The 11,364-nt window shown below is 55.8% G+C and overlaps 5 protein-coding genes across 5 annotated transcripts; 2 read left to right on the top strand and 3 right to left on the bottom strand.

The window, feature by feature from the left end:
- Positions 1-2,199, bottom strand: BGZ61DRAFT_384298 (putative ceramide glucosyltransferase). Its single transcript, XM_046242697.1, has 2 exons — positions 1,650-2,199; positions 1-1,601 (listed from the first exon to the last, which is right to left on the bottom strand). Exons 1-2 carry the CDS (start codon positions 1,736-1,738, stop codon positions 92-94), a joined length of 1,599 nt encoding a protein of 532 aa, XP_046108632.1. The 5' UTR covers positions 1,739-2,199; the 3' UTR covers positions 1-91.
- Positions 2,200-2,838: 639 nt separating this feature from the next.
- BGZ61DRAFT_344138 (uncharacterized protein) lies at positions 2,839-4,515 on the top strand (the record flags this gene model as incomplete). Its single annotated transcript, XM_046239668.1, has 2 exons — positions 2,839-3,604; positions 3,701-4,515. 2 exons carry the CDS (start codon positions 2,839-2,841, stop codon positions 4,513-4,515), a joined length of 1,581 nt encoding a protein of 526 aa, XP_046108631.1.
- A 94-nt stretch (positions 4,516-4,609) lies between these two features.
- On the top strand, positions 4,610-6,761 carry BGZ61DRAFT_445344 (uncharacterized protein). The gene has a single exon (XM_046245076.1). It carries the CDS (start codon positions 5,058-5,060, stop codon positions 6,699-6,701), a length of 1,644 nt encoding a protein of 547 aa, XP_046108630.1. The 5' UTR covers positions 4,610-5,057; the 3' UTR covers positions 6,702-6,761.
- Positions 6,762-8,669, bottom strand: BGZ61DRAFT_445342 (SGS domain-containing protein). Its single transcript, XM_046245075.1, has 2 exons — positions 7,399-8,669; positions 6,762-7,348 (listed from the first exon to the last, which is right to left on the bottom strand). Exons 1-2 carry the CDS (start codon positions 8,415-8,417, stop codon positions 6,940-6,942), a joined length of 1,428 nt encoding a protein of 475 aa, XP_046108629.1. The 5' UTR covers positions 8,418-8,669; the 3' UTR covers positions 6,762-6,939.
- Positions 8,670-8,747: 78 nt separating this feature from the next.
- Positions 8,748-11,177, bottom strand: BGZ61DRAFT_344513 (lanosterol synthase; the record flags this gene model as incomplete). The annotated part of the gene is made up of 3 exons (XM_046239704.1): positions 8,748-9,101; positions 9,153-10,865; positions 10,932-11,177. 3 exons carry the CDS (start codon positions 11,175-11,177, stop codon positions 8,748-8,750), a joined length of 2,313 nt encoding a protein of 770 aa, XP_046108628.1.
- Positions 11,178-11,364: the final 187 nt, after the last annotated feature.

The raw sequence follows: 11,364 nt of genomic DNA, 5'->3' as shown, positions 1-11,364 counted from the left end.
ATGAAGTATATTTTATTGTTGTGGTACTGTAGATAGAGAATACATATTTGCGTATCATGTTCTATGGCATTCCGTGATTCATTTCGTTCGTCTAATCTACTCGGCGCTTGTTTCGTGAGGATGCTCGCTCAATCTCAGGAGTGTGTGCAACCCGCATTCTTCTCTCATCTTCCGTAACCTCGTAGACCGTGGCATCTAGGCGAACCCGGAAAGATTTGCCACGCCAGTGCACAGTCCTCCCGAGCACAACGGCCCAGACCCAGATAGGTAACGCAAGGCTTTCTCGACCAAGCCACGCAGGGAGCCACTCCAGGAATGGTCGCGTTGGAATTCCGCCTTTGTTGGAGGCTCCTTTAGCAAAGTAAGGTGTGTTGGCATCAGTCGCCATTGTCAGACCGCTGTGAAGTCGACGGAACATGTACCTGTCTCCCAACATCCATGTAGTCACGCAGAGGAGCCAGATAAGTCCCATTGCGGACCACGTTTGAGCCACTACCAATTTCTCCTCGAAGAAGGGTAGAGTTGTGGCCGCAAAAGCGAAGTAGGCACAGCATAAGAAAGGCTCGACACCAGGCTCGACCAAGGTTGCTGCCATGACAGTGAACTTTCGAGCCCTGAGCCATCGGGCGCGCCGTGCTGCGTAAGCGACGACAGACATGCCCGACATGGGCTGGACGACAAGGTCTCCCCATACAATCCCATGGTTTCGGTAACCGGGAATCTTGGACTGCCAGAACAGTTCGCCGATCAAGTGGTCCTCGCAAATGTTGTGGGAGAAGAAATCCACACCAAGAGGACGGTTCCTGTTCGCAGGCAGGTTCGGATTCTCGGCAGGGTTTGTGATCTGGTCCAACTGAGATTTTCGAAACATGTTGCTCTTCCCCACGATGCATGGAGCTATGCCGACAGCGTTGATAGCTCCATAAAATTTAGCGTGAGTAGTTGACATGAACATTTCGTCAAGGCGGCCACCACCGTGAGACCAAATTCTAGAAAATATCCCCGCATCTGGATCCGAGGTCAGGCGCTCTCCAGAAGCAGGATTCAATAGAGATTGGCTGTCGCCGGATTGTGGCGAGGAGTAGTCTGTCAAGTCAACGACGATCGGCATCTGGTGGACGAATTTGTAAGGGCGAGCAGAGCTCCCACCCACGCCGTAGCCCATCAGCTTGTCTACCATACGACCCAAAACGCCGCGTCCAAGCCAGACATTGCAGTCCGCGATCCAAATGATGTCCCCCTTGGCCTCTCGGTATGCTCTGCTAATGTTGCGGATCTTGGGGTTCGGTCCCAAGCTGTTCACATCGCCATCGAGGCCGTGGAGGACAGGGTCCTCAGATTCGACCAGGACACGAGCGTCGAAAGCGGGGAAGTCCTCGACGATTTTTTGAAGGATCGGATACGCAGAGTCGCTCTTGTCATCGACGCAAAGGCGGATGGACAGCTTGTCCACGGGGTAGTCCTGGAGGAAGGACGAGGCGATGCATTCGTAGAGCTGAGGCTCGACGCCCTTGACTGGCCGGATGATGGTTACATGAGGCGCGTTCTGTCGGAGATTGGGAGACACTGGGGGAGGGAGCGGTCGTTTGTAGTTTCTCAAGCTGATTCAGGTCAGAAAACGCCAAGGCACAGCAGCAGGGGGCACATACATGGCGCGAATGCCAATCGTCTCGACCAGGACAACGAAGACACTCCAGATCAGGCAGATCCAAGCAACAGTTTCCGTGAATGTAGCCATAGCTATGGTATCCGGGCGAGCATCTCCCCTGACGTTATTGCAACGACGGACAAGAGCAGCAGCAGTGGCAGCAGCAGTGAAACAAATCACGCTCACACAGAGTAGACGAGGATATTGAAACGTGTGATCGGGGAGCTGTTCATGGAGGGACGGGAGGGAAAGTGGGTGGATGACACTAGTAATAAGGCTGCCAGGGCTGATGGAATCAGCCGCCTACAAACATGGTACGCGCACCAGGCAGCCCAGAGCCGTAAACGGTGCGCTGCAGGACATCGAAGGGGCCAATCGCGACAAATACCGCTGCTGGAGAGGCCTGAGCCAGCTGATCTGCAGGGAGACGGCCAAGAATCCGCGCAGATTGGCTCTTCTGTGTCACCTCGTGTCTTGCTCGGCAGAGCTCGGGAAAGTCGGTGGGAGGTCGCCCCGCTAGACGTCACTCTCAGCGCCTCGCCAGTGGCCCGCCCGCTGAAAGCTGAATGAAGTCTGTGCTCCGTGGCCTGAAAGCCTGAAAGCCTGACTAACTGACGCCTTGCGCATGAGGCACCAAAGTGGGGAGCTCCAGTTCAAGAAAAATTTCCTTGCTGACTCTTCGTGACTTTCTTCCTTCATCATCCACCACCATCTGGCTCACTCAATTCACCTTTCGACTTGGCTTCAACGCTGAGCAACTGCCACTGTTCCCGTAAAAGGATAACAGTGTGCCGTTGTGAATGGCCACGACGGTTGATCATTCTCCAGCATCGTGCCTGGACCATGTCCTAGACCAGTAGGTTTCCTCCTCTCATTTTTCCTTGTTTGCGGCAATTGGGTCAGTTTGCGCCATGTGCGAGCCAGCTCCCTCGCCGGTTTGCTACGCCAAAGCCCTCGTTTGCCAAACACAAACACAGCCTGGGAAGTCCCATGGCCCTCTCGTTACAATGATGACACCATCACGTGCTTAGAGAATCCATTCAGTTGGGCCTCTGTGATTGCCTTGATTATAGACTACAACGGTATCTGAAGTAACACCGAGAAATCCAATTCATCTCACCAGTTTTGCATATTACCGCGAGACCATTACTGACGAATATTCGTCTAGACCAAGATGACACCGGCGAGAAATGGCTGAGATTCAACAATCCACCCTAGAGCCTGGAGCAAAGTCGCCCACCTCAACCACTGCAGAGCCTCGGCCGCAGCAGCGAGGGCCTCCACTGCACCAGATCTACGCGCGACCAGCGCCGATCAAGACATTCCCTCTCCCGGCGTTCTACCCGAACAACCCCATATCCCTCTTCCATGTCGCATACGCGTGGCTAGGCCAATTATGGTCGCCGCCCCCGGCAGAACCCTCAGTGGTTCATGAGGGTGTCTGGTCACCCGCAACATGCTCAGTCCACATCCTGGATGAAAACTCTACCCGTGCCTTTTGGGAGCAAGGCTTCTATGGGAAAGGAAATCTTAGTCGAAGTGAACCCAACTGGCTGAAACGGGAGAAGGTTCGGCGAGGACTTCAAGAGGCGCACGTCAGTGAGATTCTGACGGTTGAGAGGCGCCAGGAGCGTATCCGAGCCAAATGGGAGCGGGCTCGCCTTGAGCAGGAAGCCATTCAGAAGACGAGATTGAAGGAGGCTGAGGAATCCAAATCCCAAGCTGAGCTCAAGACGTCTGACCTGACAAGGGAGTCGGCCCCCGAGCCAGCTCTTGATTCACCAGTTAGCCCGGGGAAGCTGCTGGCTCTGCCAAACTCATCGGCAGACCTCCCGAATGGTCGTCCTCTCAGCGAGGTGACAACTGACGGCGAGGGCAAGTTGCGTCTCGACACTGCTATGGGCGCTGCGGTTTCCCATGGATCTAATGGGATAGACTTCGAGGTGTCTCCAGTTGGTTATGATGATGCACTGCCACATCTGTCCAATGGAACAGATCGCGCAATGTCGGCCGTTCCATATGCCAATGGCAATCCCCACGCCGACGACTTAGCCGTCTCTACTCCTGGTAGTGCGCGTATGACGAGCAAGACGAAGCAGCCCAAGCGACAGAAGAGCGTGCGCTTCTCCCCACAGGTCGAGAAGGCGGTTTTTGGATTTGCCGATCCGCCTAGCCCCTACCGTCACTCACCGTTGGCCAACGGTGGTGAGCCTTTGGCAACTCTGGATGAAGATGTGGCCAAGTCGGCTCATATGACTCCAGTGGTTGAAACAATTCACTTCCCACTCCTCAACAAGGAGCACCTCCAAATGATGCCAGAGGAAGCATTCTTCCTGAGCTTTGGCCTTGGTGTTCTAACAGTGAATGACCAGGGTGGGACGCCGCTGCCCCCAATGGAGCTCTTCACGCTGTTTCGGCAGTATTCTTACTTCCCTCCCCGAGTTGAGCCGGAACAACCCGCACTGCAGCCTGATGACAACTTTCTGGTACATTACTCGGTGTATCATCACTTTCGGTCATTGGGCTGGGTGCCACGTGGAGGCATCAAGTTTGGTGTCGACTGGCTTCTGTACACCCGAGGCCCTGTGTTCGATCACGCCGAGTTCGGCCTCATAGTCATTCCATCGTACTCTGACCCCCTGTGGAAAGAGTCTAAGAAAGAGAACCTGCAAAAGTCGTGGCAGTGGCTCCACGCAACCGTTCGAGTTCTCTCTCACGTCACCAAAAGCTTGGTACTGGTTTATGTGGATGTACCACCCCCATCAAAGTTTGATGAAGCGTTGGAAAAGGGATTTGCCAATGTGTTTGAGCTGTACAAAGTTAGAGAAGTGATGGTGAAGCGATGGTCGAGCAACCGGAACAGGTAGCAAAATGGTTACCTAGAGGCAGACCCATGTATTGTACAACAATTGGCTACAATGAATTTGAAGCCCTGATGAATATCACGAGATGAATACCACATGGCATGATTGAAGTTGTTCCCGCGATTTTGTGAACTTGCTGCCGAGTTGTTCTCTTGACAGGCCAGTCGATTGGCTCGTTGCAATTGCCGTCAGCATTGCTCGGCAATTGATTCCGGATCTCCCCTGTTCTCGTGTCCATTGTCCAATAGTCACGGCGTGTATCCCAACGCCTCCAAGCCATGCGATATCCTACATCGGCACAAGCCATCCTTCTGGTTCTTCATGATGGCTATCCACGGGTCCAGATAACGCGGGGTCAACCGAACCACCCCACATGGAGCTGTGCATCCCTTTCGGCCGAGGTACATTTGTTATAGCTCCGTCTCCTTGCGACAAGTTGACATCTGCTTCTTCCCATTGCGCAACTCCCGGAGCAATATAGGATCGTCGTCCTAAACTGCCAGCTCTGGGAAGTCGATCAGAAGGTGCCGCTGTAACTGCACGCCATGTTTTCTCCCAACCGGCTGCTTGCCCGGAGCTGCAGGTCAACTCCGGCTCGGACTCTGACCTCGCTCTCAAGTGTCTCGCCATTGACCTCGCGGCAGGGGCTTCACACGTCTCGGAAATGTCTCCTTCAAGCAAGTGCTCGTCTACAGACAACCGGCCCCCAGTTCCCCTTTGAGTCGCCCAACAAGGGGAAGCCTCCGTCAAACCAGGCGCAGCAGAGCGTCTCGGCGAAGAGCTTCGGCACTCCGGCTGCCTTTCAGCCCCGGACTGTCCTGGACGGCTCAATCAACGGTGGCAAGGCCATTACTGTGTCGAGTTCCGACCGCTTTATCCAGATTGAGGATAAGGAGCATGGCGGGTGGACCAGGCTCGACTCTGCCGCCTTGCGCGACAGCTGCGCCTGCGTGAAGTGTACGGATCCCGCGTCGGGCCAGAAGAACTTTGCGTCGACCGACGTCCCAGCCAACGTCGAGATTGACCAGATCCGGCTGACCGAAGATGGCCTCGGGGTCACGTTCCGGAACGACATCCAGCGCCTCGCCGAGGGCGGCCACGAAATGGTGGTCCCGTGGCAGACGATCGAGAAGGCCCTGGGCCACCAAGACGTGGAGAAGCTGCCGTACCCGAGGCAGGACGCCGTGTATCCGAAGACGGGGCGGACGTTCTGGGACAACGAGACGATCAAGCGGAACATCCGCAAGATTGACTACGGCGAGTTCATGAAGGGCGACGAGGCCTTCTGGCAGACCATCCTCGACCTGTCCAGCCTGGGCCTCGTGTTCCTCAAGAACGTGCCGCGCGACGAAAACTCCATCGTCAACATCACGACGCGCATCGCCAACATCAAGGAGACCTTCTACGGCCGCACGTTCGACGTGCGCGCCAAGCCCGACGCCGAGAACGTCGCCTACACCAGCGGCTACCTCGGCCTGCACCAGGACCTGCTGTACCTGGAGCGGCCGCCGGCGATCCAGATCCTGCACTGCATGGAGAACTCGTGCTCCGGCGGCGAGTCGCTCTTCAGCGACGGGCTGCGCGCCGGCAAGCTCATGTGGCTGCAGGATCCGCGCGGCGCCGTCGAGCACCTGCGCCGCGTGCGCATCCCGTACCACTACGAGAAGCGCGGCTACTGGTACCGCCAGAAGCGCGCGCTCTTCGACGTGACGGCGGCCGACGACATCCTCGCCAGCGTGTACTGGAGCCCGCCGTTCCAGGACCGCTTCCAGCTGCCGACCGTCGACGTGCGCGCCTGGCTGGAACCCGCGCGGCTGTTCGACCGCCTGATCAACGACGAGGCCGCCATGTACCAGGTCAAGATGGCGCCGGGCGAGTGCGTGCTCTTCGACAACATGCGCGTCATGCACGGCCGGCGGGCCTTTGACGCCAGCGGCGGTTCGCGCTGGCTGCGCGGCGCGTACATTGAGCGCGAGGACTTCGTCAGCCGCGTGCTGCATGTGCCGGATGCGCTCGCCGACGCGTACCGCGGTGGCGAGGCGTGGGATCGCGCCGTCGAGGACCGCAAGCTGAAGGAGTCGCCGTGGTTCGGAGACGTCAAGGCCAAGTTGGACGGCGTCATGGGTGGGCTGCGGGCCAAGGGAGCGGCCGAGTTGGGCGACGAGCATTACCGACAGCTCAATGCCTAGACTGTTCAAGAAGCGATTTTGGATACAGCGAGAGTGTATTATGGCATCACGGACTCCTGGCATAGCGAGAATGGTGTAGATTGGTTACTACAGCTTGCAATGATAAAAAATCAACTTGGTGTTTTCCTGATATCCCCCTTGCCCTGTTACGCCAGTTCATTTCCCTCAACTAGATACGCACATCATAAAGTAACACCTAGAGATGGTGTATCGTAAATCATTTCATCTTTTGTCGTGTTTAGAACTTCTTGACCACGGCGCCATCCGGGGGCACCGTCTCCACGGTACGGTCCTTGACGTCGTTCCAGTCGGTGCTGAGGCTGGTGCCATTGCTCTCTGTGAAACTCTTCATCATGGCCCGCTGCTGTTCAGGGGTGGCACCCTTGAAAAGCTTCTTGAAGAACTGGTTGACGTCTTTGCCGTCGTCATCATCCTCGTCCTCTCCAAACTTGTCCCAGTTCTTGGCGCCGGTGCGGGATGAGGTTGGGTACGAAAGGCCAGCAGGTTTGGAGGGTTCGGTGGGTTCCGCGGGAGCTTTTCCCTTGGCTTCGGTAGATGAGGGAACACTTGGTTCTGCGGCAGCGGCCTTGGTCTCATCTTCGGATGCTTGCATCGCCTTCTTTCTAGCCTCCTTGAGAACGTCCAGCCTGCGCATGATTAGTTAGACCAGCCTTACGGTAGGTTGGGTGATACTTACTCGGCTTGTTCCTTTGCCGCATCAGCATCAGCAGGCTCCTCCTTGACCTCACCCTTGAGCTGAGGCCACTTGCCAGGGGTCTTCTTCTTGAGGCTGAGCTCGACCTTGTTGGGCGTGACGGTGTGCTTGGAAGCTTCGGGGTCAATCTCGCCCCAGAGGTCAAGTCGGAATGACTTCTCGTCGCCGTTGGGATAGATGACCGAGTCAAGAACGACGGCGAAAGGGAGGTACTGGACCTGCAGCTTCTCCTTGTTGACACCCTTGGAGAAGATGGAAACGGACATGGTCGCAGGGCTCTGGAACTCCTGGAGTCGAAGTGGTGCATTGCTGGGAACCACGGGCTTCGTTGGTGCCTGTGTAGGTGCCGTTGTGGGTTTGGGGGCTTCGGGCTTCTTCGTGGCGAGATCAGCAAGGTCCTTCTGCTCGGGCTTCAGGCCAATAGTAAGCTTCCGCGCAGGGTCGTCCTTGGGGAGCTTCTCCATGGGAAACAGGATCTGCATCCGCAGGGTGCTGGCTGTACGCCATTCCTTTGCCTGGGGCGGGCCACTCTGGTCCAAAGCCTTGCTCATGTCGCCCTTGTTCTTGTTGATGTCATCGTTCTGGGCCTCGACCTTGGCGTCCTCCAAAGTCACCGTGTAGAAGCCGTTCTCGTCGGTGAACTTCTTCGCCGGGTCCTCCTTCTCGACGGCGGGGAAACCCTTAATCAACCGCATCGAATACACGCAGCAGGCGTCGGCGTTGGCATACTGGCCCAGGCGGAGGTAGGCGACGGCGCGGCGGTAGTGGGCCTCAACGAGGAGCGGTCGCTTGTTGCGGTCGTAGGCGGTGTGCCAGGCGAGGTTGGCATCATCAAGGGCCTCCTGGAATCGACGGAGGCCGATGAGGGCCTTGGAACGGGCGACGAGCCAGGCTGGGTTCGGGGAGACCTTCAGGGCGACCGAGAGCTTGTCGACGGCCTCATCCCACTTTCTCGCCTCGGCGGCGGCGAGACCGAGCTCGGCCTGGGTGATGTGCGACATGGTTGAGGATGCGTAAGAGAAACTGAGGTATTTTCAGGTGCAGCCTTGTGGGAGGCCAGAGAAGAGAAATTCCCGACCTTTGTGGCTTGGGAAATGTTGGCTTTGTTTGCTTGATGGTGATAATGGTTGGTTCTGGAAGCTGTAGTGGGGCGACAGCTGCCTGAAGGTGGTGGGGTAATTGTCACACTGGGTACATGTAAAGCTCAGCGTACCTGATAAACATTACCCTCTCACCAAGAATTTCAAGATACAACACGGTTGTTTAATGTTATTAGCATTATATAGTGTTCATATCGTAATCATGTCCAAAGCCCAAGTAAAGGTTGCTCGCTACTCCTCCTTCTCATCCTCCTCCTCTTCATCTTCCTCATCCGATGACGGGAAGCTGATCCCTGCCACAAGCTTCTCGTCCGGGAACCTCCTCGCAAACATACCCAACGCCTTGATGGGAAACGTAAACTTATAGTTGGGGTACGAGATCATACAGGACTTGTTGAACACGCCTTCAATCGCTTCTTGCAGCCACTCTCCGTTGGGCTGTTGTCGGTCCATGATGAACTGGATTCCTTTCCGGAGAGGCTCCACATTGGAGTACTCAGCCTCCATCAAGCCGATGAGGGCCCAGGCTGTTTGCACAACAAGGGATCCCGAAGGATGTTCATGGTACTGCATAGTTTCACAAGCCTAGACATAAATTAGCAACAGCCTCGATAGACCAGTCGACAGGCAACGAACCTTGTAACTCTCCGACCATCCACCGTCTGCCCTCTGTTTCGACAAGAGGAAATCGCAACCCCTTCTAGAAACTTGGCTGTTGGAATACGTCTCACCAATGCTGGTCATGCTTTCGAGAGCAAACATAGTTGCGTACGTGAAGCAAATGCCCCAGCTACCATACCAGCTGCCGTCAGATGCCTGGTTCGTCTTGATCCAGCTGGTCGCCCTCTTGATAAGCAGCTTAATATCGTCTGTCCGATAGTCTGGCCAGTACTTATTAAACAGTGAAAGAGCAGTGACACAAGCAGTGGTGCATTCGGGATAGTCGTATTCAATCATGATACGACCAAACACCTCAGCAGCATTAAGCATTTCCAAATACTCGCCTCCTCTGCGCTGTTCATACGACGATATGCCACCGTTATCGTTTTGATAGAGAAGCAACGTGTCGACCGCATCAAAAATGCGCTGGTCTTCGAGAACCTCAGGGAACCCTCCCTTCTTTTGAAGCAAGATGATCGCCTTCAAGGCCTCGGATATGCAATCACTGACACCATAGCCCTGGTCCTTGTTGCTAAAAGGCCAGCCACCTTTTCGGGGTTGGCGGTAGCACTTCTCTTGATCCACGCAATTCTCTCGAATCTGCTGGCGTTCGAGGTAATTGAGAGACTTGATGAGCATAGGGTGCCACTTCTCATCATCTTGCAGCCCAGCCTCAAACACCGCCTGGATCAGGAAGGCAGTATCCCAGCACTGGACGCCGTTTGTTCCGTTGACCAGCATTCCTTCGTCCTTGACCCATAAATACTCCTCCAGACGTTCGATGTGTCGCTTGAACGTGGGGGCGTCTGGACCATCCCGAACGTAGCAGACGAGGGTATTCATAGGGGCGTTGACTGGGGCGAGACAAGCATAGCCTGTGTTGGCATCTTCCATATCAACCAACTCGCTGACCCAAGCTTCGGCCTTGTTCTTGATGGCGTCCGTCCTGAGATAGGGGTTATAGACGTTCACCAGGAGCCAATTGGCTGTGTTTAAAAGCCATGTCTTGGGGTGGTAGTTGTCGACAGCCGTGATGCTGTTGCGGTGGCTTGCCCAGTTGATCTCGCTGTGTGGTTGAGGGAATAGCTCCTGCTTCAAGCCGCGGATAATGTCCGTCTCCTCACAGCTCCATCTCTTTGAGTACAGGTATCCCATGGGCAGGAAGACCATTCGGATATGAATCCACCACCTCCAGGGAGAGATGGGAAGCCAGTCAGGCAGAAGCCAAATCTCCGGGGGTACGGGATTCACAATATCCCAATCGACCACGCCAAGCACTGCCATCCAGAACTTGGCCCAGTGTGGCGAGTAGAGAGCTCCTCCAAGCTTGTGTAGGGTTCCTCGAGCCTTGACCATCAAGGGGTCCTCGGGGTCAACCCCGACAAGTCGGAGAACGATGTAGTTCAGGGTCGTGCCGAAGACGGTGCTCTCGCCTTCAATGTGCAATCCCCAGCCGCCATCATCCGGATGCGCCCGTGCGGCGAGGTAGTTCTTTATTTCGGTCGCATAGGCGGAGGATATCGGGGTCTTGGTGATGTACCAGGTGATGACAATGCCAGGCAGGAGGAACATGGGGCCGCCGTATTCACAGCCCCAATGGCCGCTCGGCAATTGAAGCTTTTCGAAGAATTTGAGGCCATTGTCGGCGGCGGCTAGGGGAGATTCGGGGTTGGGGAGTACAGGGAGGCCCTAGGTAAAGTCAATGGTTAGCTGCCGAAGCTGCAGAGTAGCATCTACAAGGAGAGGGGCATGTACCAGAGGCAGGTTAAGGTAGTACTTTTCAGCGTAGCTCTGAGGCCACTCCTCGGCAGCCTTGTCGTCGGTGAGGTAGTGCCACGTGTGGCGACTGTCGTCATCCTTGAGTCTCCATCTGGTGTGGTCGGTCTTCCCCTCGATACGCGGCTGCTTGGGGGATGGCTGACCCTGAATGGAGCCATTGGAGTCGACACCGCGCTTACGCGACGTTGCTGAGCTGACGTCACGTCCCGTTGCGGACACCATCTTCGGCTCTGTGGTATGCCGAGTGCACTTCGTATTCGATATCCCTGGAGCAAATCCTAGGTTCTGTGATGGTTGAGGGAAGCAATTGGCGCGGCGGTGGAGAGATAAATTAATTCGAGCCACGAGAAGCGCTGTCGTTTCGTGTTGTGGCGGGCAGCTAGGTACTTAAGCAAGCCGGCCACTGGGC

This window comes from Ilyonectria robusta, assembly GCF_021365365.1.
Source record: "Ilyonectria robusta strain PMI_751 chromosome Unknown BGZ61scaffold_4, whole genome shotgun sequence".
NCBI classification, from domain to species: domain Eukaryota; kingdom Fungi; phylum Ascomycota; class Sordariomycetes; order Hypocreales; family Nectriaceae; genus Ilyonectria; species Ilyonectria robusta.
This window is presented reverse-complemented; position numbering and strand designations above follow the sequence as displayed.